General features: G+C 35.2%; 1 protein-coding gene across 1 annotated transcript; it reads left to right on the top strand.

The window, feature by feature from the left end:
- Positions 1-2,583: 2,583 nt before the first annotated feature.
- On the top strand, positions 2,584-11,083 carry LOC109205344 (D-xylose-proton symporter-like 2). Its single transcript, XM_019368058.1, has 14 exons — positions 2,584-2,889; positions 2,987-3,069; positions 3,710-3,788; positions 5,151-5,210; positions 5,295-5,361; positions 5,434-5,558; positions 6,022-6,123; positions 6,274-6,642; positions 6,732-6,779; positions 6,876-6,938; positions 7,342-7,422; positions 7,828-7,926; positions 9,063-9,200; positions 10,641-11,083. Exons 1-14 carry the CDS (start codon positions 2,839-2,841, stop codon positions 10,770-10,772), a joined length of 1,497 nt encoding a protein of 498 aa, XP_019223603.1. The 5' UTR covers positions 2,584-2,838; the 3' UTR covers positions 10,773-11,083.
- The last annotated feature ends 3,876 nt before the right edge of the window (positions 11,084-14,959 follow it).

Genomic DNA, 14,959 nt, shown 5'->3' with positions numbered 1-14,959 from the left:
AAGTGACGGATACGAGTCAGCCCTAACTTTGCTGGGCACTGGTGTATTTAATCTTGATTAGCATTTTGTGGGAAAAATCATGCTATCAATCTCCAGTTTGTTCATGAAGTCCTCATTGCCATTTGAAAACAGGATACACATAAATATTTTGAAGGTAGCCTTTCAGATTAAAGTTTTTAACACTATCAAGTTTTTAACTCAAAGTAGGAATGGGACATTATCACATTGAGACTTAACTCTGAAGCATATTGTGACAAAATTATGCAAGGACAGTATACTTTACATATTAAAGTAAGAGATACTAATTAGTAATAACATTATCATGTGACAATTCAATCTTTACAAAAACTAAAACTATTTTCGCCGATATCATACTTAATTATATAGCCAACTCTAAAGTCAAACATCATAACGAATCTAAGGTTACAGAAGCCTTCGACACTTTTAATAGGCATAGCATTGCAAGTGTTATTGGCGCTATAAAACAAGTGCGCTCAATCATTTTGACAACACATTCTATGGAGGAAGTTAATATTTTATTTTATCAAATTGGAGTTATGTAAAAGGGCATACTTTACTGTCTTGATGATGTGAATTCCACAAGTAATATGATAGACAAGAAATGTATTGAGATTGTCAAAGAATTCTTCAGACATGTCCTTTTACCAAGAATTTTTTCTTGATATTTTCTACTATTAATAAACTCATGCTCCTAACTTAAGTTTTTTGTTTGACTTGACTTAGATGTCACACCAAAAGAGGAAGATAAGTCATGCTTGGCATTTGTTGTTCCTCACGACAAGGAGAATCAGAAGACGTATTAATATTATAACATTTCTGATATTCTGTTTACATGTGTGTGTATGTGTGCACGTCTGCATCAGAAGCTCTTTGCTGAGTTAGAAATTAGTTAAATGGAGTTTGGCATATGGGACATCCATATATCTTATAATGCTAAGAAGTCTTCTTGAACATTGCTGAGAAGGCAGAGCTATAAGAACATGAATCTGAAGGAAGCATCAAAACACTAATTTTAGCATTCAAAACTACTCCAAGTAAGTGCTTCAGTTTGAGTTAATATTATGTTGTCAAGTGGCTCATTACAATCTAACGAAATACAACTTGATATAACAAATAGATTGATGTATATAACAAATAGGTTGATGTATATATGTAGTTTATAAACAAAATTTGAGGGATCGAACAATTAATATCTTTAGTATGACAGTGAGATGTCATGCACAATGATTGTGGGTTTATTTGATTTTTAAAGTGTGCAATTAAAGATTTGTTCACTTTGATAAGATTTATGGATATCCTTTGTCCACATGGATACTTAAGGATATTGCATAGATTTTGGCAGCTTAAGAATGTTTTCGGCCAAAAGATCTGATTCTTCATTTCTAAAATTAATTCTCTATAACTAGGCTAAGTTATTCAATTTACTAGGATCTATCTTTTATATAAATTCAATACTATTGTATTATACTTTGTTTTTATCAACGTAATGCATAAAACTTTTCCCTTCTTTAAAATCTTTAAAACACAAGAAAGGATTTCTTAAGTTTTTGTTTGTTTCCTCGATTGAAATAGTGAAAGGAAGATTTTTTTTTCTAGAATTCTTTCATATCAGTTTAGCCTTTATTCTTAGCAGATGAGGTTATTTTTAAAAATGGAGTATTCTCATTAAAACTCATAAAGTATTAGGAATGATTAAACTACATGGATTAAAATTTGTAATTTGCGCGACTCTAAATGCAAAGAAACATTACCCTTTCAGTTAGTTTAGGCATGATCTTACATATGTTAATGTAACATTGCCCGTATTTCTTTGCCAAATTCTGTCTTCATTATTGTTGTAATATTTTTGTTGAGTTTTTCGCATCGAGTTAACAATTCGGGAAGTGTAAAGTCATACATCGAGAAACAACAACTTTGGTTGTGAATGACAGAAATCATACAAGTTTATCCAAAGTTTGATCTTTGATGTTCGATCTTTGATCATTACATGAATTCATTTGTCAGATAAAGTTTCTAGCCAGAGAAAACAAACAATTTCGTGGAATTTGTTGTAAAAAGTGAGTTCAGTTTGCATTTGCTTAGATTTATATTCCAGAGAAAGATGGAGTTCGACGAGAATGCTTTGTTCGTAAAGCTCATTATTTTATTTTATGTAAAAATTCAAGCTAATTGAACAGAGACAGTGATTTTGTTACATATATTGTAGAGTCTTAAAGATTGTGACTATTTTTTTTGTTCAAATACGATTTAAGAAGTAGAGGTTGTTACTTTCATTAACCAATAACATATTATTTTTGATCACTTTTCATTACCATTTCAAGTAATATTTCTTATTATTTTTTAATTTTATAATTCCCCACGCATCGTGCGGGTACGGATACTAGTAATAATAATAACAATAGGTTGCACTAGTGAAAACAAATTTTCAGTATTTAGCAAAGAACTTCAAAAAAATAACAAAAATAGAGGAAGAATTACAGAAAGAACGAAATTATTTCTTGATGTGTTATTATTTGTTTTCTATTTTGTTTAGTTTTGTTGTTTTTCAAGGAGAAGTCCACCATGTTCCATCTACCATTTCAATTTTCTGCTAAGTTGAATAGCAACGTTGCTCTCTTATTGGCCGCTCCTTCGAAATTAGTCATCTCCCTTCTACTGCTTTCTAATTTCTATATATCTATTTTCGTTCCTAATCATTCTCATTTCTTTCACCTAACTTTTCCAGAATTTAAACCACTAAAATAAGAAAAAGAGTAAATACAGTTAGCTTGACATACTCTAAGCTGTGAACTTACATCTTCAAATTCGCCTTCTCTAATGGCGACAGCCAGCGATCCCGAGCAGCCGATTGTCTCATTCATTGACAAGGTTTTTTACTACTTTTATTATTTGCTGTATACTCCATGTTTTTATCTGTTATTTGGGGAAAGTGTTGTGCAATTTTTCTGATTGTGAATTGGTGTAGGGTGAGATTAACAACGTGCGAGAGCCACTTCTAAAAGGCGAGCATCTTCCTGAGAATTACTCAATACGTTCCGCAATACTTCCGTGAGTATCTACTAATTGAGTTTACTTTCGAATCTGAGTCATCAAATTTTAGCATGTGCTACTGAAATTGAACATTGTAATCACCATTTGGAAACCACACGTAAGGCGAGCTTTTAGTAGATTGTGGAGTTGTAAGTCAATTTCTTTGATAATTCAAATAATATGTACATAACTTATGATATGAATAGTGGCTCAATAGCAATCCTCTATTAGGTTATCTTAACTATCTATACAAAAGGGAATCTTCTCTTTAAAATTTGGATTTGCTAAGTCATCCTTGCTGTAATTCGGTGTACTATGTATATTGTTGGCAAGATAGATATCCGTCTTTATTCTTAGATATGAATTAATCAGATGATCCAAATGATAAAAACTCTGATGTTTGTTAAGAAGAAAAAAGAAAGAAAATCTCCAGCTTCAAAGTGTTAGCTTTGGGTTATATTCTACTGAAAATTGTACACGGCCAGTTGCTAAGGTTTAGCATTCCAGAATTAAAAGGAAAAGAGAATTAGGATAGAAAAATATTATTACTTTATTCTGGGATTTTGTGGGTCCTATGTTGATTAGCTTAGTAGAGAGACTTATTCTTTTCATCTTTTCCGTCTGAATACATTATGATAAGTTGATGAGCAATTTCCAGATTTCTGTTTCCCGCTTTTGGAGGACTGCTTTATGGTTATGATATTGGAGCCACATCCTCTGCTACAATTTCCATAGAGGTATCTTCTTTCCTTTGACCTAATAAAGAGTCCTTGTGTTTTGTTATAACTAAAAAAAGAAAAGAAAAAGGAAGTCTAATTACCATGTTTCTAGCTCCCCTACTCCTTTCTTATGTTCTCCTAGCTTTCTCAGATGATGCATAAGACTGTTCATAAGAGCCTCTCTGGATTCTGGATTTACTTAGTGAGTTAAAAGCAGAAGAGAACTGATATTGGAGGAAACAGATTGAAGTTTCAGCGTTGGTTCTAGCAAGTAGGAAAAAGACTGAACTTGACATTTTTATCTGTCTTTCCGGTTACCATAGGCGGACCTATGTGTAGCCTTGAGGGGTCACAGGACCCCGTAAACCTCGGTAGAAATCTTGTATATGTGTATGTGTATACTTTGAAATGGTTAATTAAATCACTTGGCACCATGAATACTAAGGGGTCGTTTGGTAGGGTATGTAAGAATAGTGCTGAATAAGGTGTATTAGTAATGCATGGGTTAGTAATGCAAGCATTAGTTATGCAGAGATTATTTCTTATCCACTGTTTGGTTTGGTGTACTAAAACTTAAAATGCATTGCATAATTTTTAAGAAAATTAGTTGTTTACAGAATTGCCCTCCATATTCTTTAGCTTTAACGGACTTTAAGGATAATTTTTTGTCTTTAACCATGCTAATGCATGCATTAATAGCCTTAGTATTGCTAATACCATGGTTTGCTATGTATTAGTTATACATAGGATAATACCAAATAGGTAGTATAACTAATACTTGCATTAGTAATACATAGGTTGAACAAGTGTACCAAACAAGGGATTAGTAATACCAAAAGCTAATGCATGCATTATTTTCTCCAATGCATCCTACCAAACAACCCCTAAAAGCCTTTAAGGGCACTGGTTGAGCAGAATACATGTGCCCCCGTCGCGTTAAAGTCCTGGTTCTGCTTCTGCCGGTTACCTTTTTTTATATTTCCCAGCACATGGTAGTTTGTAATTTCTTTTTAAGTTTATTTTCAATTTAGATCAGGCTTTGAACATCGTGTGTCTCAAGATATTTACTGTTGCAAAGATGTTGATAACCATCGAAATACATCAACTTGAATTGCTTGTTCTTCTTCAACGACAGCTATAGATATTTTCTACAGTTTCAAGTTAATCTGGAAAAGTCATCAAATGATGCTGATAGTGATCCTTCTAAATGCACCCAACTGTTGACGGTTCATAATATTTGCTTGTCACATATGCTATTGTTATTAGTTCTGGTATATAGAAGTTATGGCTTCTAATTGGTCACCTTGGATATATTCTGCAGTTTGCTCATTAATTAAAAAGAACAACTTTTAACATGTTAATGTTGCTTATATTCTGCAGTCAGCTACATTTAGTGGAATTTCTTGGTATGACTTGTCTTCGGTGCAACTTGGTCTCGTTGTAAGTATCCCCTTTTCTTGTAAATCATATCTGCCTTCTTCTGTCAGAGCTTTGTAAAGATCTTATGTTTGCTGATTGTCACAGACTAGTGGTTCACTGTATGGTGCTTTAATTGGCTCAGCCGTTGCTTTCAAAATTGCTGACTGGCTTGGTTAGTTTTTCTATTGATCACAATTGGTGTCACATTTCAAATTGTGACTGAAACTACTTAACTAATTTGCAGGGAGAAGAAGGGAGTTGATTGTGTCTGCTTTGTTCTATTTTGTTGGAGCTCTGGTAACAGCATTTGCTCCAGTCTATGTTATTATGGTAATTGGGCGCCTGCTGTATGGTGTAGGAATTGGACTGGTAAGATACTGCAACGTCTTTAACCTTCTCTTCCCATTTTATTTATTCTACCAGGGGTCTTCATATTTTCACCTGTGAATTGAGATGGTGCGTTCTCAGGCTCGTGAGTCCTTCCACTTGTTTATATCTCCTTTAAAAGTTGTCTACTGTTTACCATTTTCTTTATTCTCTGAGGTGTCTTTCTACTTTCCCTGAACTCTACCTGGTGCTTTCACATACATGAACCTCTCACTTCTATCGTTCTCCTTTATGAGTTGTCTCCTGATTATACTGAACACAGAAATGAACTCATTTATCTTCCTTTCTTCTTCCTCTTTGGTTTGACGAGCAACAATTACAATAGGCCATCAAGGTCAAGTCAAGAATTAAAGGGTAGTAACCAGAAAAGTATTTCGGGAATCTACTACTTTTTAAAGACCCAACTTGCAAACTGATTGCTCCATTTTCTCCTGTTCCATGGCAGGCAATGCATGCTGCTCCCATGTACATTGCTGAAACGGCTCCCAGCCAGATACGAGGACAGCTGATTTCTCTTAAGGAGTTCTTCATTGTTTTTGGGATGCTAGTAAGTACTACATACTTGACAGAAAATTCTGGTTGGTCTATACGGCCATTAATGTAGAGGAAGTTGCACTTTGGATCTATAGGTATATTTCATGGTATTATTATTTGTTGTACTGGGCTCTTTTCAATTGTGGAAAGCTGTCATTTGTAGGTTGGATATACAGTTGGAAGCCTTCTGATAGAAACTGTTGCTGGTTGGCGATATATGTATGGAGTTAGTGCCCCTTTAGCAGTTATTATGGGAATTGGAATGTGGTGGCTTCCTTCGTCGCCCAGGTGGATTCTTCTATGTGCTATACAGGGGAAGGGTGAGTTGCAGGGTTTAAGAGAGAAGGCCATATGTTGCTTGTGCCAGCTTAGGGGAGCAGCAATTGGTGATTCAGCAACTCGTCAAGTAGATGACATTCTGTCTGAGCTTTCGCAACTAAGCGAACAAAAAGAGGCTACAATTGGTGAAATGTTGCAAGGAAAATGCTTGAAAGCCCTAACAATTGGTGCTGGACTAATCTTGTTTCAACAGGTAGCTAGCTATATATATAATAGCTTCATTTCCGTTCCACTAGCAATGATCTAACTGTGTGCTCATATCTTTTGCTGTCCACATGGCAGATAACTGGGCAACCAAGTGTCTTGTATTATGCTGCAAGAATTTTTCAGGTACACTTGCCAAATAGGTGAAGGTTGCTAAATGCTAATGCTGTTCTTATATCACTTCTCTTCTTCAGACCATTCTAACTTATCATACAATGACAGGATGCAGGATTTTCTGCGGCAGCTGATGCTACAAGAGCTTCGATTTTCCTTGCACTGTTGAAGGTGGTTTCTTGAGGGAGATCGTTTTCTTTTTCTTTCAATTTTAACCTTGTTCTTACCTGGAAAAGAATGAAAAAGACAAGATGTCCCCTCGGGTGGTAAAGGACACTGTTTTAAGTAATATTGTTTTTGGTAATGTCAGTTTGCAACTTCCTGTGGTGTTAAGTAGATAAAATACTTGCATTCAAGGTTTGTTCAGAACATCTTTGCGAAGTTGATGCAGCAACATTCATTGATGTAGAAATAATGATAATAGTCGTACTAGTCTGGCTTTTCCTTTTAGCTTGCTTCCTCTGTGGCTCCTAGTTATCCTGTTTGCTTTTATGGGATATTGCTGCTAGTTTCTGTTAACTTTTGCTACAGCATTATTATGACCCTGCGGTTCCCTTTTGCTCACCATGTTCAGCTCATTATGACTGGAGTAGCAGTTGTAGTTGTTGATAAGCTTGGGAGGAGGCCTCTGCTTCTTGGAGGTGTGTCTGGGATTGTAAGTACTACACCCTATGTTTCATTTTATATGTTTGACTGGACAACTGAGTTTTAGATGTTCATTTGACTTGTGTATAGTGATAGTAAAAAGTATTAAATTAATGGTAACTGGTTTGAGAAAACATTACTTTATAGTTAAATGTATTGGGATTCTAGAAATTAGTGAAACTTTGTATTAAATGATATTATCAATGGAATGTTGTCAAACATTCTGGAGCATGTCAAAATGAAAAGTGTCATGTAAATTGAAATGGAGTGAGTATTAATTATGTTAGTTTATGATTTCAGAAGGCCAGGTGGATTTGATAGGTTTAATCTAAGATAACTTACTTCCAAAGAAGCAACTTCATAACAATCAATGTTAATTTTACTGACGCTCCCACTAATCATGTATTCTCTGCAGGCAATATCACTTTTCCTCTTGGGATCATACTACACTTACCTGGGTAATGTACCAGCTGTGGCTGTTACTGCCCTGCTACTGTATGTTGGCTGTTACCAGGTAATTCAAGCTTTATTTCTTTCTATATTTGTGGTTGACAGTGCTAAGATAGATTTGTTTGAGCGAGTCCAACTTTAGCTATACAGTGCAAATGACATCATGATTTTTGTACACATTTTATTAGCTGCAGTAATTGTAGATTTTTGTCTTCTTTTGAAGAGTAAGCAGCAACCTTTGCTCATCTTTAACCCCGCTAGTATAAAATTATTTCTTTGGACGTTGTGAATGTCCATTACTTTAAAATTCAGTGAACTGTGAAAATAGTAAAATATTATTGGTAACTGGGATTGAAACTGTTTGTTGGGAGAAGCTTCTTCTTTTCATTGATCTTATACTAGCAGAGCTTATGAAAAGGAAAAAGGTAGGCGATCATTTTTTGACTGTCACACACCATCATTCTGCAGATCATGAAATTAGGTCATAGATCAGTAGAAGAAAAAAGTAATCTGAAAGTTATTCACTGGGGTACTAGAAAGTAATTTTTAATCCAGTATTGGCTTACCTAAGAATTATGTTATAGGAATAAAAGAAGGAAAGTTGGGGCTTTGTTGAGTATGTTTCCACGAGTTTGTGCCAAAATCATAAAGTCTCCCACAAATCTTTCTCTTGCTAGTCTTATTTATATCAATTAAAGTTCTGACAAGTCTTTTCTATTATTAATCTACTATATGTATGTCCATGTCCAAAAAGTGAAGAAGATTTGGATGAAGGGTTTGAAAGACTTCTTGCATTCTTTTCTGATGTACTAGTTTGCAAGAGGTTGAAAACCCTAAAACATTAGTACTTCCTGGCTTGTTCCCAAAAGAAGTGAAGTTTTGGACATACTTTTTGAGAGAAGAGACAAATAAAAAGGAAAAATGAAAGATTTTACTATGGTGTATTGACAGTTCCAAGATAATATCTGCATTTTTTTCTGTGATTTTCTTAGTATTTTTTATTTTAGGAATTTTTTGTACCATATTCTAGCCTACGGTTTTCTAAACGACCCTCTTGCCTCTTTTCATGTCTTCTTTTGTTTTAATTATAACATTCCTTGAGCCACAAGGAAAAGGAATGTACGACAGCTCTATCCAGCTTCTTTTGGTTTTTGAGCTAGCCCAAGTATTGCTCTAACATTTTGAAGTCATCTTTTGCAGTTATCGTTTGGTCCTATTGGTTGGTTGATGATCTCAGAGATCTTTCCCTTGCGCGTTAGAGGGCGAGGGTTGAGTATTTCAGTTCTTGTGAATTTCGGTGCAAATGCACTAGTGGCATTTTCATTTTCTCCTCTTCAGGTAAAGAAAACTCTTTAATACTCTGGAATTTTCTAGATGGTTATTTTTGCACTTAGTCTGTTATAAAATTCCTTTAAAAGCAACGTGAGGCATGCTGTTTGTTGTCAATTCGTTTGAGGAGTTTCTTTAATTATCATTTTAAGCTTAATCTTGATAAGAAAAGAGATGAAAATGATAGAGGGTGTAAAGGAATAAAGTGTAGGACTTCCCAAGGGTACCAATTTCAAATATCTGGTTTTACCCTCTATCCTGGAAGAAAAGGATAGAGTGTGAAATTGGTACTCTTGGAAAGTCGTATGCTATATTCCTTTATCATACAGAATTAAATAGTATCCATTTAAGATTCAATTAAGGCATCTCTTTTGCTTGTCATGCATAGGTGTAAAATATTTTCTTTTACGGTGGAATATCTTCAAGCTTATTATGTATTTGAATGTGCAGATATTGTACACCCTCTAGTTCTTACAGATTGTATTCTAAATAGTAAATTTAAAGATTTGACAATAGGGGGTCTATTAGGTGCTAATTCTGGTACTGTCTCATGGTCAGAGTACATCTTCTTCTGCTGATTAGAATCTGGGTTAGTGGTTGAGCTTTCGGACTTCAATTGTCTTTTTGATTTTGGAAATTGACTCAAAAGAACACATAAAGTGAGTAGCGATTACAATATATTAATCAATCATACCTTAATCCAGAGCTAATGGGGGTAGGTTATATTATATATTTTGGGGGCACATTTCATTTCAATAGTCAATACTAAATCAGATTCTTCAATCTCGAAAAAAATACTACATGGGGTTCTTAAAACTAGTTAATCTCTAACTCTTACACTTGTTCCTGGACTAACTTACAAGTCTAAAATGACTCCTGACAAACAACAGAAGTGATTAAGTGTACGAGTCCATCATGATACCTGGATTAGATTAAGATTTTAGTAACAGTAACCGGATCTGTGCATCAGAATTTAATTTTAAGCAGAGGATTATTTTTCTTTGTTAGATTGAAGATCTATGAGGGACCAATAGAAGGACATACTTGGCACCTTAAGGAATCATGGTTTATGATTGTTAAAGGATAAAACCGTAGGGTAGCCCCTACGCGAAGTATAATTACACTGGATAGTTTGGTCTAGCACTCAAATTCTTTATTGCTTGGAGACAGCATTTTGCCATTGGTGAGTTTATATCATCTAGAGGTGGTGATGTAGTTTATTCATACAAGTTTATGTCATCTAGCCGTCCATCTTAAGTTGACAAGGTACTGGTGAATTGTGTATTCAAGGTTATTCTCTCTTGGGTCGCTACCTTTTTTCCATCATATGTTTCTTTTAAGTCTGGTATTATTTGGCTTTTGAAATGGATGTCTTTTTGCAAAATCAACTATGAGTTGGTAACAAATAGGTCTTTGAGAAACTATATGTTGTGTTACTCCTAATTGCAGGTCTTACTGGGGGCTGGAACTGTTTTCTTTATCTTTGGTGGCATAGCTGTTTTATCTCTTCTATTCATCTTCTTCATCATACCAGAGACAAAAGGGCTTACTTTGGAAGAGATTGAGGCCAAATATCTCTAGAACTCCCATCTTTAGAACAGATTGGGTTAGTTCGTTTTTCGTACTTGAATTTGTCTCCTTGTCACAAGACGTGGGGCAATCAAGTTGTTTGTAAATGCTCCTACACCAGTATACGAAATGGAGGGCTTGTTTTTAGCCTAGTTGTGTATTACATCATAAATGTATTATTGTCATCAATAATGGGTCACTATTTTGTACAAAAGGAGAAATATGGAAAGAATATTGTTCTAGTTTGTTGTTTATCTTGATCCCCACCTTGGACATTCTTTCAGCATAAGTATATTCTCGAATGTCAGAAATTTTTCAGTGTACTTTTCTCTATTGCCGTTGTCGTATCTACCATTCATAAGATGTTGTTTCTTGAATAGTTTGGATTGGTGAATTTTTCATTTAAAAAAGAGATCATAATAATTCTAATGAACTAAAGTAAAATGGTCAAAAAATAAATAAAATGCACAGATTATGAGCCCGTTTGGATTAGTTGATTTAAAGTAGATGATAAGCATTAGGTGCGAAAAAGTACTTTTAACTTTTAAGTGCTGAAGTTGATTTATTAAATAAGCAACTACGTATTTGGATGCAAGTGCTGAAATTGATACTAAAAAAGTGTTGATAAGCTCTTATTCGGTTAAAATAACTAAAATAACCTTGAATTGGTTACAATTATAAGGATGTAATTTCTTCAAGATTTTAGATTCTAGATTGAATCATATACAAAATAATCTATTTGTCATTTTATTTTAAATACAAATGTAATTAGATAAGATAATTTTATGATAAGTATAATTTATTTTATGGTAAGCATATAATCATAAGCTATATAATAATAATAATAATAATAATAATAATAATAATAATAATAATAATTTATCTTTGGTCTTTATCACTAATGTCCATTGAGATTAATACAACACTTAAGAAGCAATACACCAAAAATTTGATATGCCCTCGTATATCACTTATACACAATCACATAGATACAAAATATGCAAAAGAATAGAGAATTCGCTTACCTCAAATATTGTTAACGAGAATTGCAGACTTGAAGAGGCGGAGGGTTTAGGTTTGAAGAAATACGAGGTAGTGAATATCAATATATAGAGGAGTTTTGTTTTAAAGAGGAATATTTTAGGAATAAAATAGTAAAAATCTTGGTAAAACTTAAAGTGCTTATAAGCTAAAAATTCATAAGCTGGGGATGACCAACTTATGACTTTTGGCTTATTTTTGACCTATAAGCATTTGACTATAAATACTTTTAACTTTACCAAATGCGTAGATAAGCCGAAAAGTGCTTATAAATTGGTTTGACTAGCTTATAAGCTTAGCCAAACACCTTTTATATTATTTGGTTTTTGCTACGGGAATATTGTTTCAACCAAGCTGATGTTTTGTACTTCAATACCACACAAGAGGGGAGGTGATTTGTATGGTGTCTAATTTTTTGCGTGCATAGACTGCAAAAGGACCTGGTTCTTCTACGTGTTCCTTACACTACAATTGCGGAATAGTAAATGCTGAAAGTAAAGAACACAAGTATTTTTACGTTGAAAAATACCTGGATCAAAAGGTGAAAAAAACCACGGCCTACTTCCCAGTAGGATTTTTCCCAAGACTCCACTAAATCACTGAGCCAAAAACAACGTTTACAAAACTCTTGTAAACCCAATGATTACCTCTAACCCTTTGTGGCAACCAGCCTCAGGCTGTTGCGACAACTTCAAGTTGACTCTAACTTGAACAATACACTCAGAGTACCTAGTACAAATGCTTTAGAGAAAGCTTAAAGGTACAACTCAAAAGCCCTGTACAATTAAATAGAATAAAAGACATATACTTGAAACTAGTTCTTCTATCTGGTTCATGTAGCTTTAGGTTCGCACACTTAAAGCACACATGAATTGCTTGAAAAATGCCTTGCTATTTTGCTCTCAACTCTTGTTTAACTTCAGTGTATGTGCGTACCTGTAAAAGAGAACACAACTGATGTATATAGAGTTAGTAGAATAAGGATTAACTACAGTTCTATTGCTATACTCTTCCATAGTGGAAGAGTTCTAGTTATCTTCAACTTCTAACTCCTCCCTTATCTAGAATAGAGTTCTCTTCAAGTAAGGAGTCATGCTCCTTATCAATTATGCAACATTTTCGTTCAGGAGATATCAGATATAACTACTTATGCTTATCTTCTTCACGTGCATGCCTTGTGCTTGCATCTGCCCGTGCCCTGTGTACACTGTGTATGGACCTGGTTCATGCATGTGTTTCTTTGTCAATCATCAAAACAAACTTACTTTGGCCAATAAATCCCCCTATTTTGGTGATGACAAACTTTGTGCTTTTCATAAGCATGAAACCTGTTTCAACTTAGCTCAACATCAAGACAATGTTAGAACACTTTTCATTTTAAAGTCACAAATCATTAAGGACCAGATTCATTAGGTTATAAACATCACAGTCCAAAGCAAAAGAACAACCTATCTTCCCCCTTTTGGCATCATCGAAAAGTTGCATAATTAAGTTGTATAACCAGATTACAGCAGATCTTACTCATGGTCATTTAGGCTACTTCAAATGCAATTATGGAGTGAAGTATCACTTATCAATCTAACGATATTAGCCATCTAAGAAACATCAACAAACAATTAGAGCAAAAGTATGATTATCATTGATAAGAGTCATCCACAAAGCATAGAAGGAAATAAAAGTACTCCACTATGAGCAAAAAAACAAAAAAGAATCCCATTCGGGTCATTGGTTTTCTAACTAGTCTAGGAAGGTCTTAAGGTTGGGAAGGACCAGGTTTTTGGTTTCTGGCTTGAAGCAGCTTCAACATATCATGAAGAATGCATTCATTTTTCTCTTTCTCCTTTGCAAGCTCAGACCTGAGAGCATTCCTCTCAGTTTCTACTTCAGTCAGCCTCTTCTTCAGCCTCTCAATCTCAGCATCTTTAGCCCCACTCTCCTGCTCCAAGGCTCTCACTTTGTTGTTCACAGGCACCCTCTTGGATGAACCATGTTCTTTCGGAACAACATGGACCTCATAGTGATCTTTGGGAACATCATGGACCATATGCAATCAAGGTGTTGGCCCCAAAGTGATCTTTTCTTGTGCTAACATCCCATTTCTTGATGGGAACCTTGAAGTGAGCAAGCATAACAGTGAGAATGAACCCATAGGGTATAACATGAGTTTTGGTGCCAGTGAGTACCCTATCAAGGAGCTGGATGACAAACCCCGGCCAATTGATTTGCCTCCCTCTATTTAGGCACTCCATAAGGACCAGGTCTATGAACATTGCAGTGTGCTCCTCTCCTGCTTGGGCAGAACAACCTTGTTGAAAAATTCAAAGAGCAGCTTGTGGGCATGATTCATTTCACTCTTGTATACAGTCATGAGCTGTAGCTCTAAGTCTCTGTCAGCAAATATTTTGGTAATGGCAAGGGAGGTAGGTAGGTTTTCTAGGCTTGGCCATTTTAGCTTCTCGTAATCATTGTGCCCTTCAGCAGGTACCCCTAGAATCTCTTCTAGTTCTTGTCATCAAAGCTCACAGTCACCCCTTTCACTATACTAGTTACCCTGCCGTTCTTGATCTCACAATTTGCAAGGAACTTCACAAATTCAGCTCGGGCTAGTTTTCTTTCTAACTAAAGGACCATGTCCTTCCAGTCCTGGAATTCTAGCTTCTCCAGCAGCAGTACCATTCCTTCCTCCTCCAAGTCCCTAAGGAGTCTACCTTAGATTGTTCTTTTTCCAAACATCACTATCTTGTCATGTTCTTCGTCAGTTACATCTTCTTCCTCACTCTCTTCTTCCACTACTTGCACTTTTCTTGATTTCCTGGCAAACCTGGTTCTTCTTTCCAAAACAGAAGGTTCTATGTCAACGGACTTTGCAGGGGACTTCTTTTTGGAAGCCTTTTTTTTTTGCTTTTGGAGTCATAGCCTCCACTTCCTCTGACTCGTCCTCATCATGAAGGACCAGGTCCATCTCCTCAATTTCAATTGTCTCAACTAGTTCAACCACTTTCTTCTTTCCCTTTTCAACAACTTTTCTTTTACTCTCTTCTAAGGGCCTTTCAAGTTCAGCCTCACTCTGCTTTCTCTGACTCCTTGTAGCTCTTCCTCTTGTAGGAGGAGTCTCTACAGAGATAGAATAGACAACCTTTCTCTTTTTGTGTGCCCTA

The sequence above is a fragment of the Nicotiana attenuata genome, unplaced genomic scaffold (assembly GCF_001879085.1).
Source record: "Nicotiana attenuata strain UT unplaced genomic scaffold, NIATTr2, whole genome shotgun sequence".
Lineage (NCBI taxonomy): Eukaryota > Viridiplantae > Streptophyta > Magnoliopsida > Solanales > Solanaceae > Nicotiana > Nicotiana attenuata.
Note: the sequence above shows the minus strand (reverse complement) of the source record. Positions and strands in the feature narration are given on the sequence as shown.

Excerpts from the sequence above, each read along its gene's own strand:
- LOC109205344 (XM_019368058.1), top strand. The coding sequence starts at position 2,839 with ATGGCGACAGCCAGCGATCCCGAGCAGCCGATTGTCTCATTCATTGAC. Across the intron at positions 2,890-2,986 it reads TTGTCTCATTCATTGACAAG|GGTGAGATTAACAACGTGCG; the intron begins GTTTTTTACTAC and ends GAATTGGTGTAG. Across the intron at positions 7,927-9,062 it reads TGTATGTTGGCTGTTACCAG|TTATCGTTTGGTCCTATTGG; the intron begins GTAATTCAAGCT and ends CATCTTTTGCAG.